The 15,103-nt window shown below is 49.6% G+C and overlaps 1 protein-coding gene across 1 annotated transcript in view; it reads left to right on the forward strand.

Annotated features, from left to right (window-relative positions):
* The window catches only part of plxna3 (plexin A3), a 123,289-nt gene extending 108,742 nt beyond the window's left edge, over positions 1 to 14,547 (forward strand). Inside the window, exons 31-38 of the mRNA XM_079238683.1 lie at positions 432 to 535; positions 7,055 to 7,151; positions 8,194 to 8,271; positions 8,347 to 8,459; positions 8,615 to 8,784; positions 8,865 to 9,077; positions 10,676 to 10,826; positions 14,416 to 14,547. Coding sequence (XP_079094809.1) covers positions 432 to 535; positions 7,055 to 7,151; positions 8,194 to 8,271; positions 8,347 to 8,459; positions 8,615 to 8,784; positions 8,865 to 9,077; positions 10,676 to 10,826; positions 14,416 to 14,511 — 1,022 coding nt within the window. The 3' untranslated portion in view covers positions 14,512 to 14,547. The remainder of the gene's footprint in view (positions 1 to 431; positions 536 to 7,054; positions 7,152 to 8,193; positions 8,272 to 8,346; positions 8,460 to 8,614; positions 8,785 to 8,864; positions 9,078 to 10,675; positions 10,827 to 14,415) is intronic.
* The last annotated feature ends 556 nt before the right edge of the window (positions 14,548 to 15,103 follow it).

The raw sequence follows: 15,103 nt of genomic DNA on the forward strand, positions 1-15,103 counted from the left end.
CGGGAGAAGAAGCTACAAAATCTAAGAAATGAACAACTCCATTTGGGTCTGAACGTTTGGATTGGTCAGTTTTTACAGATTTACAGTAAACTGAGGGGTCTAACTATATTTCTTATTGTTCATGATTACAGAATGTATAGACTACTATCAGGACGAGGAACCACTTCACCCAGAGGAACACGTCTCTGAACATAACCTTCTAGAGATTAAACATGAACAGATTCTTAAACAAACTTTTTTTTCTCGTTATTGAATCAGTCAATCATAAATTTACCATCAATATCATAAATTCCTCCAGAATAAGTCATATGTACTCATATGTAAGTCGCTTTGGATAAAAGCGTCTGCTAAATGACTGTAGAATATAATAGAATAGAATGAATTAGGTGTAAAACATGGATGTAACTCTGAAACTGTTTGTGCTTCATCAGAGTGGCGTCAAGGTCGACTGACCAGGATCATCCTGCAGGACGAAGACGTGACGACTAAGATAGAAAGCGACTGGAAGAGGCTGAACACGCTGGCTCATTACCAGGTAAAACATGCATCACCTGTCGCTCAGGTCTCCTTTAACGACGCAGCAGAGGACATGAAGCAAGATCAGTCTCTGGGCTTAAACTTGTTTTATTTCTGATGGTCTCAGGATGCATTAACACATGACGTCTCAGATAAACATGAAACACGTAAAACACTCCAGCATGTTGATATTTAACATTTAAACCTGCAACTCATTGAGAATAAATTGAATTTTCTCCTGATGGTTCAGTGATCATGACCAAACCTGCCAGACAAACTGCAGCGACACCATCCAACACTGAGGAAATCTCACCAAATTTAATTAAAAGGTTAAAAATAAACTAAACTAAACTTCTTTTACATTTTTCACCAGATATTTCCCATTTAACCAGCTTGTTAATGTTGTAGATTGTTGATGAAAAGACACACACACAGAGACGCATCGACGTGTTTCTGCAGAGTTAATTGTAATTTATAGTTTGAGCCACTAGATGTCAGAACATCCTGCCAACGCAGCCTTAAATAAAGAGGTTTAATGAGTAAATAATAATAGCTTACTATTTTAATAAATAATGACACAGTGATATTACAATATATTAATACTTTATTAAACTGTAATCTTTCCGGAACAAGTGGTTAAGAAAATGGATGGATGGATTAAGTGGAATTAAATTTTTAATTAATTTCAATTTGAAATTAAATAGTTTTAAATACTTTTTTAAAATTATTTTCTAATTTAAAAAAAAATCTGAATTTACGGAGGAGTTCCTCCAACAGCTCCAACATGGCGGATAACCCAGACGTTCCGATGGTTGTTTCCTCCTTCGTCCCAGAAATATTCCCACCAGGGTGAAAAAGGCGTCTCTGCGTCTCCTCGCTTTGTTTCCACGTCTCCTTCTGGAGACGGTAACTGCAGCCATGTGCACAATAACACACACACTGTCTGCTCGTCCTTTTACAGCGTGTTAAATATGTTGAACATATTTAATGCATCAATGCTGCAGTTTCTATCAGCAGCATAGAGAGAGACTGGGACAGACTGGTGAGACTGGGACAGACTGGAGAGACTGGGACAGACTGGTGAGACTGGGACAGACTGGAGAGACTGGGACAGACTGGTGAGACTGGGACAGACTGGAGAGACTGGGACAGACTGGTGAGACTGGGACAGACTGGTGAGACTGGGACAGACTGGAGAGACTGGGACAGACTGGTGAGACTGGGACAGACTGGAGAGACTGGGACAGACTGGTGAGACTGGGACAGACTGGTGAGACTGGGACAGACTGGAGAGACTGGGACAGACTGGAGAGACTGGGACAGACTAGACAGACTGGGACAGACTGGTGAGACTGGGACAGACTGGAGAGACTGGGACAGACTGGTGAAACTGGGACAGACTGGTGAGACTGGGACAGACTGGAGAGACTGGGACAGACTGGTGAGACTGGGACAGACTGGAGAGACTGGGACAGACTGGTGAGACTGGGACAGACTGGAGAGACTGGGACAGACTGGAGAGACTGGGACAGACTGGTGAGACTGGGACAGACTGGTGAGACTGGGACAGACTAGACAGACTGGGACAGACTGGTGAGACTGGGACAGACTGGAGAGACTGGGACAGACTGGTGAAACTGGGACAGACTGGTGAGACTGGGACAGACTGGTGAGACTGGGACAGACTGGAGAGACTGGGACAGACTGGTGAAACTGGGACAGACTGGTGAGACTGGGACAGACTGGTGAAACTGGGACAGACTGGAGAGACTGGGACAGACTGGTGAAACTGGGACAGACTGGAGAGACTGGGACAGACTGGAGAGACTGGGACAGACTGGTGAAACTGGGACAGACTGGAGAGACTGGGACAGACTGGTGAGACTGGGACAGACTGGAGAGACTGGGACAGACTGGTGAGACTGGGACAGACTGGAGAGACTGGGACAGACTGGTGAGACTGGGACAGACTGGTGAAACTGGGACAGACTGGTGAGACTGGGACAGACTGGTGAGACTGGGACAGACTGGTGAAACTGGGACAGACTGGTGAGACTGGGACAGACTGGAGAGACTGGGACAGACTGGAGAGACTGGGACAGACTGGAGAGACTGGGACAGACTGGTGAAACTGGGACAGACTGGTGAAACTGGGACAGACTGGAGAGACTGGGACAGACTGGTGAGACTGGGACAGACTGGGACAGACTGGTGAAACTAGGACAGACTGGAGAGACTGGGACAGACTGGGACAGACTGGTGAAACTGGGACAGACTGGTGAGACTGGGACAGAGTGGAGAGACTGGGACAGACTGGTGAGACTGGGACAGACTGGAGAGACTGGGACAGACTGGTGAGACTGGGACAGACTGGAGAGACTGGGACAGACTGGTGAGACTGGGACAGACTGGAGAGACTGGGACAGACTGGTGAGACTGGGACAGACTGGTGAAACTGGGACAGACTGGTGAGACTGGGACAGAGTGGAGAGACTGGGACAGACTGGTGAAACTGGGACAGACTGGAGAGACTGGGACAGACTAGACAGACTGGGACAGACTAGACAGACTGGGACAGACTGGTGAGACTGGGACAGACTGGAGAGACTGGGACAGACTGGTGAAACTGGGACAGACTGGTGAGACTGGGACAGACTGGTGAGACTGGGACAGACTGGAGAGACTGGGACAGACTGGTGAAACTGGGACAGACTGGTGAGACTGGGACAGACTGGTGAAACTGGGACAGACTGGAGAGACTGGGACAGACTGGTGAAACTGGGACAGACTGGAGAGACTGGGACAGACTGGTGAAACTGGGACAGACTGGAGAGACTGGGACAGACTGGTGAGACTGGGACAGACTGGAGAGACTGGGACAGACTGGTGAGACTGGGACAGACTGGTGAGACTGGGACAGACTGGTGAGACTGGGACAGACTGGAGAGACTGGGACAGACTGGTGAGACTGGGACAGACTGGTGAGACTGGGACAGACTGGTGAAACTGGGACAGACTGGAGAGACTGGGACAGACTGGAGAGACTGGGACAGACTGGTGAAACTGGGACAGACTGGAGAGACTGGGACAGACTGGTGAGACTGGGACAGACTGGTGAAACTGGGACAGACTGGAGAGACTGGGACAGACTGGTGAAACTGGGACAGACTGGAGAGACTGGGACAGACTGGTGAAACTGGGACAGACTGGAGAGACTGGGACAGACTGGTGAAACTGGGACAGACTGGAGAGACTGGGACAGACTGGTGAAACTAGGACAGACTGGGACAGACTGGTGAAACTGGGACAGACTGGTGAGACTGGGACAGAGTGGAGAGACTGGGACAGATTGGTGAAACTGGGACAGACTGGTGAGACTGGGACAGACTAGACAGACTGGAGAGACTGGGACAGACTGGTGAAACTGGGACAGACTGGAGAGACTGGGACAGACTGGTGAGACTGGGACAGACTGGTGAAACTGGGACAGACTGGAGAGACTGGGACAGACTGGTGAAACTGGGACAGACTGGAGAGACTGGGACAGACTGGTGAAACTGGGACAGACTGGAGAGACTGGGACAGACTGGTGAAACTGGGACAGACTGGAGAGACTGGGACAGACTGGTGAAACTAGGACAGACTGGGACAGACTGGTGAAACTGGGACAGACTGGTGAGACTGGGACAGAGTGGAGAGACTGGGACAGATTGGTGAAACTGGGACAGACTGGTGAGACTGGGACAGACTAGACAGACTGGTGAGACTGGGACAGACTGGTGAGACTGGGACAGACTGGAGAGACTGGGACAGACTGGTGAAACTGGGACAGACTGGTGAGACTGGGACAGAGTGGAGAGACTGGGACAGACTGGTGAAACTGGGACAGACTGGTGAGACTGGGACAGACTGGTGAGACTGGGACAGACTGGAGAGACTGGGACAGACTGGAGAGACTGGGACAGACTGGTGAGACTGGGACGGACTGGAGAGACTGGGACAGACTGGTGAAACTGGGACAGACTAGACAGACTGGTGAGACTGGGACAGACTGGTGAAACTGGGACAGACTGGTCAGACTGGAGAGACTGGGACAGACTGGTGAGACTGGGACAGACTGGTCAGACTGGAGAGACTGGGACAGACTGGTGAGACTGGGACAGACTGGAGAGACTGGGACAGACTGGTGAGACTGGGACAGACTGGTCAGACTGGAGAGACTGGGACAGACTGGTGAGACTGGGACAGACTGGTGAAACTGGGACAGACTGGTCAGACTGGTGAGACTGGGACAGACTGGTGAGACTGGGACAGACTGGTGAGACTGGGACAGACTGGTGAAACTGGGACAGACTGGAGAGACTGGGACAGACTGGTGAGACTGGGACAGACTGGAGAGACTGGGACAGACTGGTGAGACTGGGACAGACTGGTGAAACTGGGACAGACTGGAGAGACTGGGACAGACTGGTGAGACTGGGACAGACTGGTGAAACTGGGACAGACTGGAGAGACTGGGACAGACTGGTGAAACTGGGACAGACTGGTGAAACTGGGACAGACTGGTGAGACTGGGACAGACTGGTGAGACTGGGACAGACTGGTGAAACTGGGACAGACTGGTGAGACTGGGACAGACTGGTGAAACTGGGACAGACTGGTGAAACTGGGACAGACTGGAGAGACTGGGACTGACTGGAGAGACTGGGACAGACTGGTGAAACTGGGACAGACTGGTGAGACTGGGACAGACTGGAGAGACTGGGACAGACTGGAGAGACTGGGACAGACTGGTGAGACTAGGACAGACTGGTGAGACTGGGACAGACTGGTGAAACTGGGACAGACTGGAGAGACTGGGACAGACTGGTGAAACTGGGACAGACTGGTGAGACTGGGACAGACTGGTGAGACTGGGACAGACTGGAGAGACTGGGACAGACTGGTGAAACTAGGACAGACTGGTGAGACTGGGACAGACTGGTGAAACTGGGACAGACTGGAGAGACTGGGACAGACTGGTGAAACTGGGACAGACTGGAGAGACTGGGACAGACTGGAGAGACTGGGACAGACTGGTGAAACTGGGACAGACTGGAGAGACTGGGACAGACTGGTGAGACTGGGACAGACTGGTGAAACTGGGACAGACTGGTGAGACTGGGACAGACTGGAGAGACTGGGACAGACTAGTGAGACTGGGACAGACTGGTGAAACTGGGACAGACTGGTGAGACTGGGACAGACTGGTGAAACTGGGACAGACTGGAGAGACTGGGACAGACTGGTGAGACTGGGACAGACTGGGACAGACTGGTGAGACTGGGACAGACTGGAGAGACTGGGACAGACTGGAGAGACTGGGACAGACTGGTGAAACTGGGACAGACTGGAGAGACTGGGACAGACTGGTGAGACTGGGACAGACTGGTGAAACTAGGACAGACTGGAGAGACTGGGACAGACTGGGACAGACTGGTGAGACTGGGACAGACTGGTGAGACTGGGACAGACTGGTGAGACTAGGACAGACTGGTGAGACTGGGACAGACTGGTGAGACTAGGACAGACTGGTGAGACTGGGACAGACTGGAGAGACTGGGACAGACTGGTGAGACTGGTGAAACTGGGACAGACTGGTGAGACTGGGACAGACTGGTGAAACTGGGACAGACTGGAGAGACTGGGACAGACTGGTGAGACTGGGACAGACTGGAGAGACTGGGACAGACTGGTGAGACTGGGACAGACTGGTGAAACTGGGACAGACTGGTGAGACTGGGACAGACTGGTGAAACTGGGACAGACTGGAGAGACTGGGACAGACTGGTGAGACTGGGACAGACTGGTGAAACTAGGACAGACTGGAGAGACTGGGACAGACTGGTGAAACTAGGACAGACTGGAGAGACTGGGACAGACTGGTGAAACTGGGACAGACTGGTGAAACTGGGACAGACTGGAGAGACTGGGACAGACTGGTGAGACTGGGACAGACTGGAGAGACTGGGACAGACTGGTGAGACTGGGACAGACTGGTGAGACTGGGACAGACTGGAGAGACTGGGACAGACTGGTGAAACTAGGACAGACTGGAGAGACTGGGACAGACTGGTGAGACTGGGACAGACTGGTGAAACTGGGACAGACTGGAGAGACTGGGACAGACTGGTGAGACTGGGACAGACTGGAGAGACTGGGACAGACTGGTGAAACTAGGACAGACTGGAGAGACTGGGACAGACTGGTGAAACTAGGACAGACTGGAGAGACTGGGACAGACTGGTGAAACTGGGACAGACTGGAGAGACTGGGACAGACTGGTGAAACTGGGACAGACTGGAGAGACTGGGACAGACTGGTGAGACTGGGACAGACTGGAGAGACTGGGACAGACTGGTGAGACTGGGACAGACTGGAGAGACTGGGACAGACTGGAGAGACTGGGACAGACTGGTGAAACTAGGACAGACTGGAGAGACTGGGACAGACTGGGACAGATGTGTCGGCTGACCGATGTGTTGCTGTGTGTTGCTAGGTAACAGATGGTTCTCTGGTGGCGCTGGTCCAGAAGCAGGTTTCTGCCTACAACATTGCCAACTCCTTCACCTTCACCAGATCCCTCAGCAGATACGGTACCATGCGCGCGCGCACACACACACACACACACTGATCAGCTGTTTCAGTTGTAGGAAGGTTGTTTTTCCTCCTCTGATGGTCTGAGACGGACTGGAGACGTGTCCACGGCGGCAGCCTAAGCTATAAATAAACAGTTGTAGAAAATGGACAGATGACGTCACCTATGTTTACAGATTAATATTATGTCAGAGATGAGTTGATCATCACCTGCAACTCACCTGCATCCAGTTACTATCTTCATTTTAGTTGTAAAAATTAAAGCTCATCATTCATCACAACGTCAGCAGAAAATACATGCAGAGCAGATGTTAGCAGACAGCAGGAGGAAGCAATGCATGCAGCATGGCTACATTGCTAGCATGTAGCATAGAAGCACAGCTAACCTCTAGCATAGCGGCAATGCTAGCATGTAGCATAGAAACACAGCTAGCATCTAGCATAGCGGCAATGCTAGCATGTAGCATACCAACAAGATGGACAGAAACTCGACCATATGTCAACATTCGAACCAAACACTTCAAACCCCGTACAAGATGTACTAATTAAAAATAAGATAACTTCTCCACTAGTTCCCAGGATTACTTTGCTAGTTCCCAGGATTACTTTACTAGTTCCTAGGATTACTTTACTAGTTCCTAGGATTGCTTTACTAGTTCTTGTGACTGTTTTGCAAATTTCTTTCAGATCAGTCTAACAGACTGATGCAAAATGGACTTTTATCTTGATGTTTCTGACCTGCAGTTCGTAAACAGAGAACTGAACCAACAGAAGTTTGTTTCTTGTGTGTCACCTATATTTATGTAGTTTTAAACCCTCATTTCTCTGAATCTCTGCGAGGAAGGAAGGTAGGGTTTGAGAGGTTAAAATAAACCAGGATTATCCTGAAAGGAGTTGTTTTTTGGACTGTTGGACCTCACAGCGATGTGACAGTCCTGTTTGTTAGAAATAGCTCAGATAACTAATATTTTCAGTCTGATGTGATTTAACACACCAACAACCAGCATCCAGAAAAACCTTCCTTTCACTGTTTGTCATCAGAGTCCTTACTGCGGACGTCCAGCAGTCCAGACAGCCTGAGATCAAGAGCTCCAATGATCACTCCGGATCAGGAGACAGGTACGGTTGGACAGTCTGATCAGCAGAAGCTTATCAGTGTTCTAGATCAAACTTTCCTGATTTTTGTGTTTCAAGGAACTAAATTGTGGCACCTGGTGAAGAATCATGAGCACAGCGACCAGAGAGAAGGAGACCGAGGCAGCAAGATGGTCTCTGAGATCTACCTGACCAGACTACTGGCCACAAAGGTGGTTACACATCGCTGAATCTGTCTTCCTTCACAGAACTCATCACATCCAGAAGCATTTTAGCTTTTCTCTGAAAACCAACAGATTTCTGTGTTTTGGTTCCGTCTTATGAGCTTAAAGTTTTCTGTCCTGTGTGTTGTTCTTCCTTCCACCAGGGGACGTTACAGAAGTTTGTGGACGACCTGTTTGAGACAGTGTTCAGCACCGCCCATCGAGGCTCTGCACTCCCATTGGCTATTAAATACATGTTCGACTTCTTAGACGAGCAGGCGGACAAGCGGCAGATCACCGACCCAGATGTCCGGCACACCTGGAAGAGCAACTGGTGAGACAAGGTCACATGACTGATTTCTTAAAGCAAATCGACTGACAGCGATGTGACGGCTTTGCTGTGTCTGTCTGCAGCCTTCCTCTCAGGTTCTGGGTGAACGTCATTAAGAATCCTCAGTTTGTGTTCGACATCCATAAGAGCAGCATCACTGACGCCTGCCTGTCGGTGGTTGCACAGACCTTCATGGACTCCTGCTCCACGTCGGAGCATCGGCTTGGCAAAGACTCGCCGTCCAATAAGCTGCTCTACGCTAAAGACATTCCCAACTACAAGAGCTGGGTGGAGAGGTAGCTAAGGAGTGATCTGACTCTTACTAACCTTAACTAACCTAAACATATTGAGATATTTGCTGCAGCTTGTTCTTAGACTTATAATTTAAATTATATGAGACTTTTCAAAGACCTATCTGAAGCTGATGTAAATAATGTATGAACAGGATATCTTCCTTTTTTATTGTTTATCAAGTCACAAATGTCAGAATCTGGACACGTTGATAGGTATTTGTTGTAGAGAGACCTGTAAAGACTCTGTTACAGTAGTCAGAAGTACTTAAAACGCCAGTTAGTGGGAGCCTGTAGATCAGAGATCCTCAATTCTGGTCCTCAAGGGCCAGTGTCCAGCAGGTTTTCCAAGTCTCCCTGCTGGAAAACACTTGACTCAGACAAGCTTTGCACATGTCTGCTAAATACACATTGATTTGAATCAGGTGTGTTGCAACAGAGACACTTGGAAAGCTTGCAGGACACCGGCCCTCAAGGACCAGGATTGAGGATCCCTGCTGTAGATGGTTAAAAACAAGCCCAACATGGTGCCTGGTGGAACTCCACATGTAGATACTGAACAATAGAGACCCAACATGGAGCCTTGTGGAACTCCACATGTAGATACTGAACAACAGGGGCCCAACAGGGAGCCTGGTGGAACTCCACATGTAGATACTGAACAACAGGGGCGCAACAGGGAGCCTGGTGGAACTCCACATGTAGATACTGAACAACAGGGGCCCAACATGGAGCCTGGTAGAACTCCACATGTAGATACTGAACAATAGAGACCCAACATGGAGCCTTGTGGAACTCCACATGTAGATACTGAACAACAGGGGCGCAACAGGGAGCCTGGTGGAACTCCACATGTAGATACTGAACAATAGAGACCCAACATGGAGCCTGGTGGAACTCCACATGTAGATACTGAACAACAGGGGCCCAACATGGAGCCTGGTAGAACTCCACATGTAGATACTGAACAATAGAGACCCAACATGGAGCCTTGTGGAACTCCACATGTAGATACTGAACAACAGGGGCCCAACATGGAGCCTGGTAGAACTCCACATGTAGATACTGAACAATAGAGACCCAACATGGAGCCTTGTGGAACTCCACATGTAGATACTGAACAACAGGGGCCCAACATGGAGCCTGGTAGAACTCCACATGTAGATACTGAACAATAGAGACCCAACATGGAGCCTTGTGGAACTCCACATGTAGATACTGAACAACAGGGGCGCAACAGGGAGCCTGGTGGAACTCCTCATCATCTTTGTTGGATTTGCCTAGTAGTTATGAGCTAAAACGCTGAAAACAGATGATGAACAAGTTTTTTGAGTCATCAGTCCCTTATTCCAGGTCTGATCTTCAGGTCTTGTTTTCTGAAGCAGAAAATACCAAGATTTCTGCGTTGACTTGTTGGTTTGAACATGAGTGACTGAAGCTGGATACTCATCTTCGTTCCATATCTATCTTTATGTAGCTGAAGAAACTTCTGGAACCTTCATATATTGATTTGACTGAGACACTAAATTTGGACTAAGTAACTATGTTAGCTTGCAGACGTGTTCGCATAAAGTTTCTTACTACGTCTCACTGCTGTCCTGCAGGTACTACAGGGACATCTCAAAGATGGCAAGCATCAGTGATCAGGACATGGATGCCTACCTGGTGGAGCAGTCTCGTCTCCATGGCAATGAGTTCAACACACTGAGCGCGCTCAGTGAGCTCTACTTCTACATAAACAAGTATAAGGAAGAAGTGAGTGTCACCATTGTTTGAGTTTGCTTCATGTTAGATAGCATTTATTGGTGACGCAAAGCAATGTGGCCTGTTACAAGATGGAAATGGACCATCATCCTCCATCGACATCCGAGCTGTTAAACATGCAGTTTCAGAAGCCACACCCACAATCCCCCTAACCGCCAAAGCTGAATTTAACTGATCTTACTCTTGATTCAATAACTAAACCAAGTCTAGTTTAACAAGCTACAAATAAAACCAAAATGTTTATCTTGTATGTGAACTTGCACATACAAGACGACAAACACTACCGGTTCACAGAATAAAATCAAGATGCTTCAAGAACACGTTTAAACATCAGGATTATTAACACTTGAACTACTAAATATTAAATTTTACTGCAGTAAAAAAGAAGTGATTCAAAGAACTGGTGCAGAAATAATGTCCATCCATTCATCCATCTTCTGCTGCTTATCCGGGGTCTGGTCGCGGGGGCAGCAGCCTAAGCAGGGAACCCCAGACTTCCCTCTCCCCAGCCATATTTGCCAACTCTGCGGGGGGATCCCGAGGTGTTCCCAGGCCAGCCGAGAGATATAATCCCTCCAGCGTGTCCTGGGTCTTCCCCGGGGTCTCCTCCCACAGGGACGTGCCCGGAACACCTCACCAGCGAGGTCCAGGAGGCATCCTGACCAGATGTCCGAGCCACCTCAACTGGTTCCTCTCGATGCGGAGGAGCAGCGGCTCTACTCTGTTCTCCTCCCGGATGACCGAGCTCCTCACCCTATCTCTAAGGGAGAGCCCGGCCACCCTGCGGAGGAAACCCATTTCAGCCGCCTGTATACGAGATCTCGTTCTTTCGGTCACGACCCACAGCTCATGACCATAGGTGAGGGTAGGAACGTAGATCGACTGGTAAATCGAGAGCTTCACCTTCTGGCTCAGCTCCTTCTTCACCATGACAGACCGGCGCAGAGCCTGCATTACTGCAGACGCCGCACCGATCCGTCTGTCCATCTCACGCTCCATCCTTCCCTCACTCGTGAACAAGACCCCGAGATATTTAAACTCCTCCACTTGAGGCAGGACCTGACTCCCGACCCGGAGAGGGCAATCCACCCTATTCCGGCTGAGGACCATGGTCTCAGATTTGGAGGTGCTGATTCTCATCCCAGCCGCTTCACACTCAGCAGCGAATCGCTCAAGCGAGAGCTGGAGATCACGACCAGATGAAGCCAACAGGACCACGTCATCCGCAATAAGCAGGGACCCAATCCTGAGGCCACCAAGCTGGATCCCCTCAACACCTCGGCTGCACCTAGAAATTCTGTCCATATAAGTTATGAACAGAATCGGTGATAAAGGGCAGCCTTCATGGAGTCCAACCCTCACCGGAAACGAATCCGACTTACTACCGGCAATGCGAACCAAGCTCTGACACCTGTCGTACAGCGACCGGACAGCTCGCACAAGGGGATCCAGTACCACATACTCCTGGAGTACCCCCCACAGGAGCCCCCGGGGGACACGGTCGAATGCCTTCACCAGGTCCACAAAGCACATGTAGACTGGTTGGGCAAACTCCCATGCCCCCTCCAGGACCCCAGAGAGGGTATATTGACAGAGCATCGCCACCTCCTGAGTCGCTGAATGGTGGCCCAGAATCGCCTCGAAGCCGTCCGGAAGTCTTTCTCCATGGCCTCACCGAACTCCTCCCATGCCCAAGTTTTTGCCTCGGCAACAGCCGAAGCCGCATGCTGCTTAGCCCGCCGGTACCCATCAGCTGCCTCCAGAGTCCCACAGGCCAAGAAGGCCCGATAGGACTCCTCCTTCAGCTTGACGGCATCCCTCACTGCTGGTGTCCACCAACAAGTTCTGGGATTACCGCCATGACAGGCACCAACGACCTTACAGCCACAGCTCCGGCTGGCCGCCTCAGCAATAGAGGCACGGAACACAGCCCATTCGGACTCAATGTCTCCCGCCTCACTCAGGACATGTTCGAAGCTCTGCTGAAGGTGGGAGTTGAAGCTCGCTCTGACGGGGGACTCAGCCAGACGTTCCCAGCAGACCCTCACAACACGTTTGGGCCTGCCAGCTCTGACCGGCTTCCTCCCCCACCATCTGAGCCAACTCACCACCAGGTGGTCATCAGTTGAAGCTCCGCCCCCCTCTTCACCCGAGTGTCCGAGGCATGTGGCCGCAGGTCCGACGATACAACTACAAAGTCGATCATTGAACTGCGGCCCAAGGAATCCTGATGCCAGGTGTACATATGGACACTCTTATGTTGGAACATGGTGTTCGTTATGGACAATCCATGACGAGCACAGAAGTCCAATAACAAAACACCATTTGGGTTCAGAGGGGGGGGACCATGCCTCCCAATCACTCCCCTCCAGGTCTCACTGTCATTGCCCACGTGAGCATTGAAGTCCCCCAGCAGAACAAGGGAGTCCCCAGAAGGAGCACCCTCCAGACAAACATGAAAATGAAAATCTGTCCATAACTTTTTGAGTTATCTTGAACACAAAGCAACAAATGGAAAAACAAATAGATAAATGCCAGTAAAAACATAACCTCCTTGCCGGAGTGTTGTATATTTGGCTTGTAGATGTGAAACTAACACTCCTACCTCTGGATTACTTGCAGTTATTGCTAGGGCTGGGCGATATGACCTTCTAGTAATATCCCAATATTTTTATGCCATGTCACGATATACGATTTATATCTCGATATTTACCTCAGCCTTGAATGAATACTTTGGTGCATACAATCACATCAGTAAGATGATTTTGTGTCTACATTAAAACATAATTGTTCATACTGCATTAAGATTCATGCCAAAAGGATGAAATTGTAACGAAGCAAATTGATCAAAACTGTATTTATTTAACAGTTAAAGCAGTGGCAGAAACATGTCATTTTTAATTTGTGGTACTACTACCTTTCGTGACGACACTTTTGCAACATACTTTGCATACGACAGTTGTTTGGTCAACATCGTCTCCCCAGTATCCAAACCACCGCCAGATGAAGGATCCTGTACTATTTTTCTTTGGAACCAATTCCTTCTCCTCCATTTTTTGTAACTCATGCTGCTACCGGAGTTCTCTGCTAGAAAAGCTGCTACAAGCTGCCTCTCATGACGTAGCACGTAGCTCACGTTATGTACGTAACGAGGTGAGCTTGCTTTAACTCTCTGTGCAAAGCGGTGCAGAGTCGAGGAGGAGGGAGGAAACCCCCCCACAGCTAAAAACACCTGCGTGACAACAGGATACTCGAATATGACGAATATAGACATTTTCTATATCGCACAGAGGACTAGCCACGATATATCGAGTATATTCGATATATCGCCCAGCGCTCGTTATTGCAGTAATTTTTAGACATCTGTAAAAACTACTTAGGACTCCTGAAAACACGAGCCACTGGGAGCATTTCGCTGAACAATATGGATCCTTGTGGTACCACACATGCAGGTTGTCAGCAACAAGTACTCCTCGGTTCTGTCATCACCTGGCCCAACCTGAACCCGGTTGTTCGCATTAGCTGCTGCATGATTCCAACCTCATGTGACATAATTCCCTGTTTGCTGCTCTGTCTGCAGATCCTGACGGCGTTGGACCGGGACGGCTACTGTCGCAAACACAAACTGAGGCACAAACTGGAGCAAGCCATCAACTTGATGTCTGGGAGCAGTTGAGAGGAGGCGCTGAGCAGATTAACCGATGGGGGGACGGGACAAAGAACGGGGGAGGGGGAAGTGAGGCCATTTTGTTTTTTCTGAACTGTCTGAACAGTCAGCTGAACCGCTAATGCTAATGCTACAACGCCAATTAATCTATCAGAAACTAGCCCTATTGATAGATTGACTGGATGACTGGTTGGGAACCCCAATACCTCCATCTGAACTTTGGGGGGGGGGGGGGGGGGGGGTTTTCCAACAGGACATTTAAGCAAATGAACAAGTCTGTTGGTTTGGATTCTCAGACGTGAGCCGGGATGCAAAGGAGGATGCAGTGAAACAGGGTTTACCTCGGCTTCAGGTCCAGTTCAGGCCTGCCACAAGAGTTCAAAACCTCATTACTGATATTCTCACCTTGAATCCTTGGATCTGGAGGGATCCAGATCCACTGGACTGGAGATGGAAGCATCAATGGGAATATCTGGTTCTGGAGGTTGTTTCAAGCTTTAACCAAGGAGATGGAGTTAGTTAACCGGACCATGTGGAGTCAGTCAGTCTTGGTTAACTCTAGGAGGATTTGAAGGACAGGAAATCCCAAGCCTCGTCAGGA

Source organism: Telmatherina bonti, assembly GCF_933228915.1.
Source record: "Telmatherina bonti genome assembly, chromosome: 4".
NCBI lineage: Eukaryota > Metazoa > Chordata > Actinopteri > Atheriniformes > Telmatherinidae > Telmatherina > Telmatherina bonti.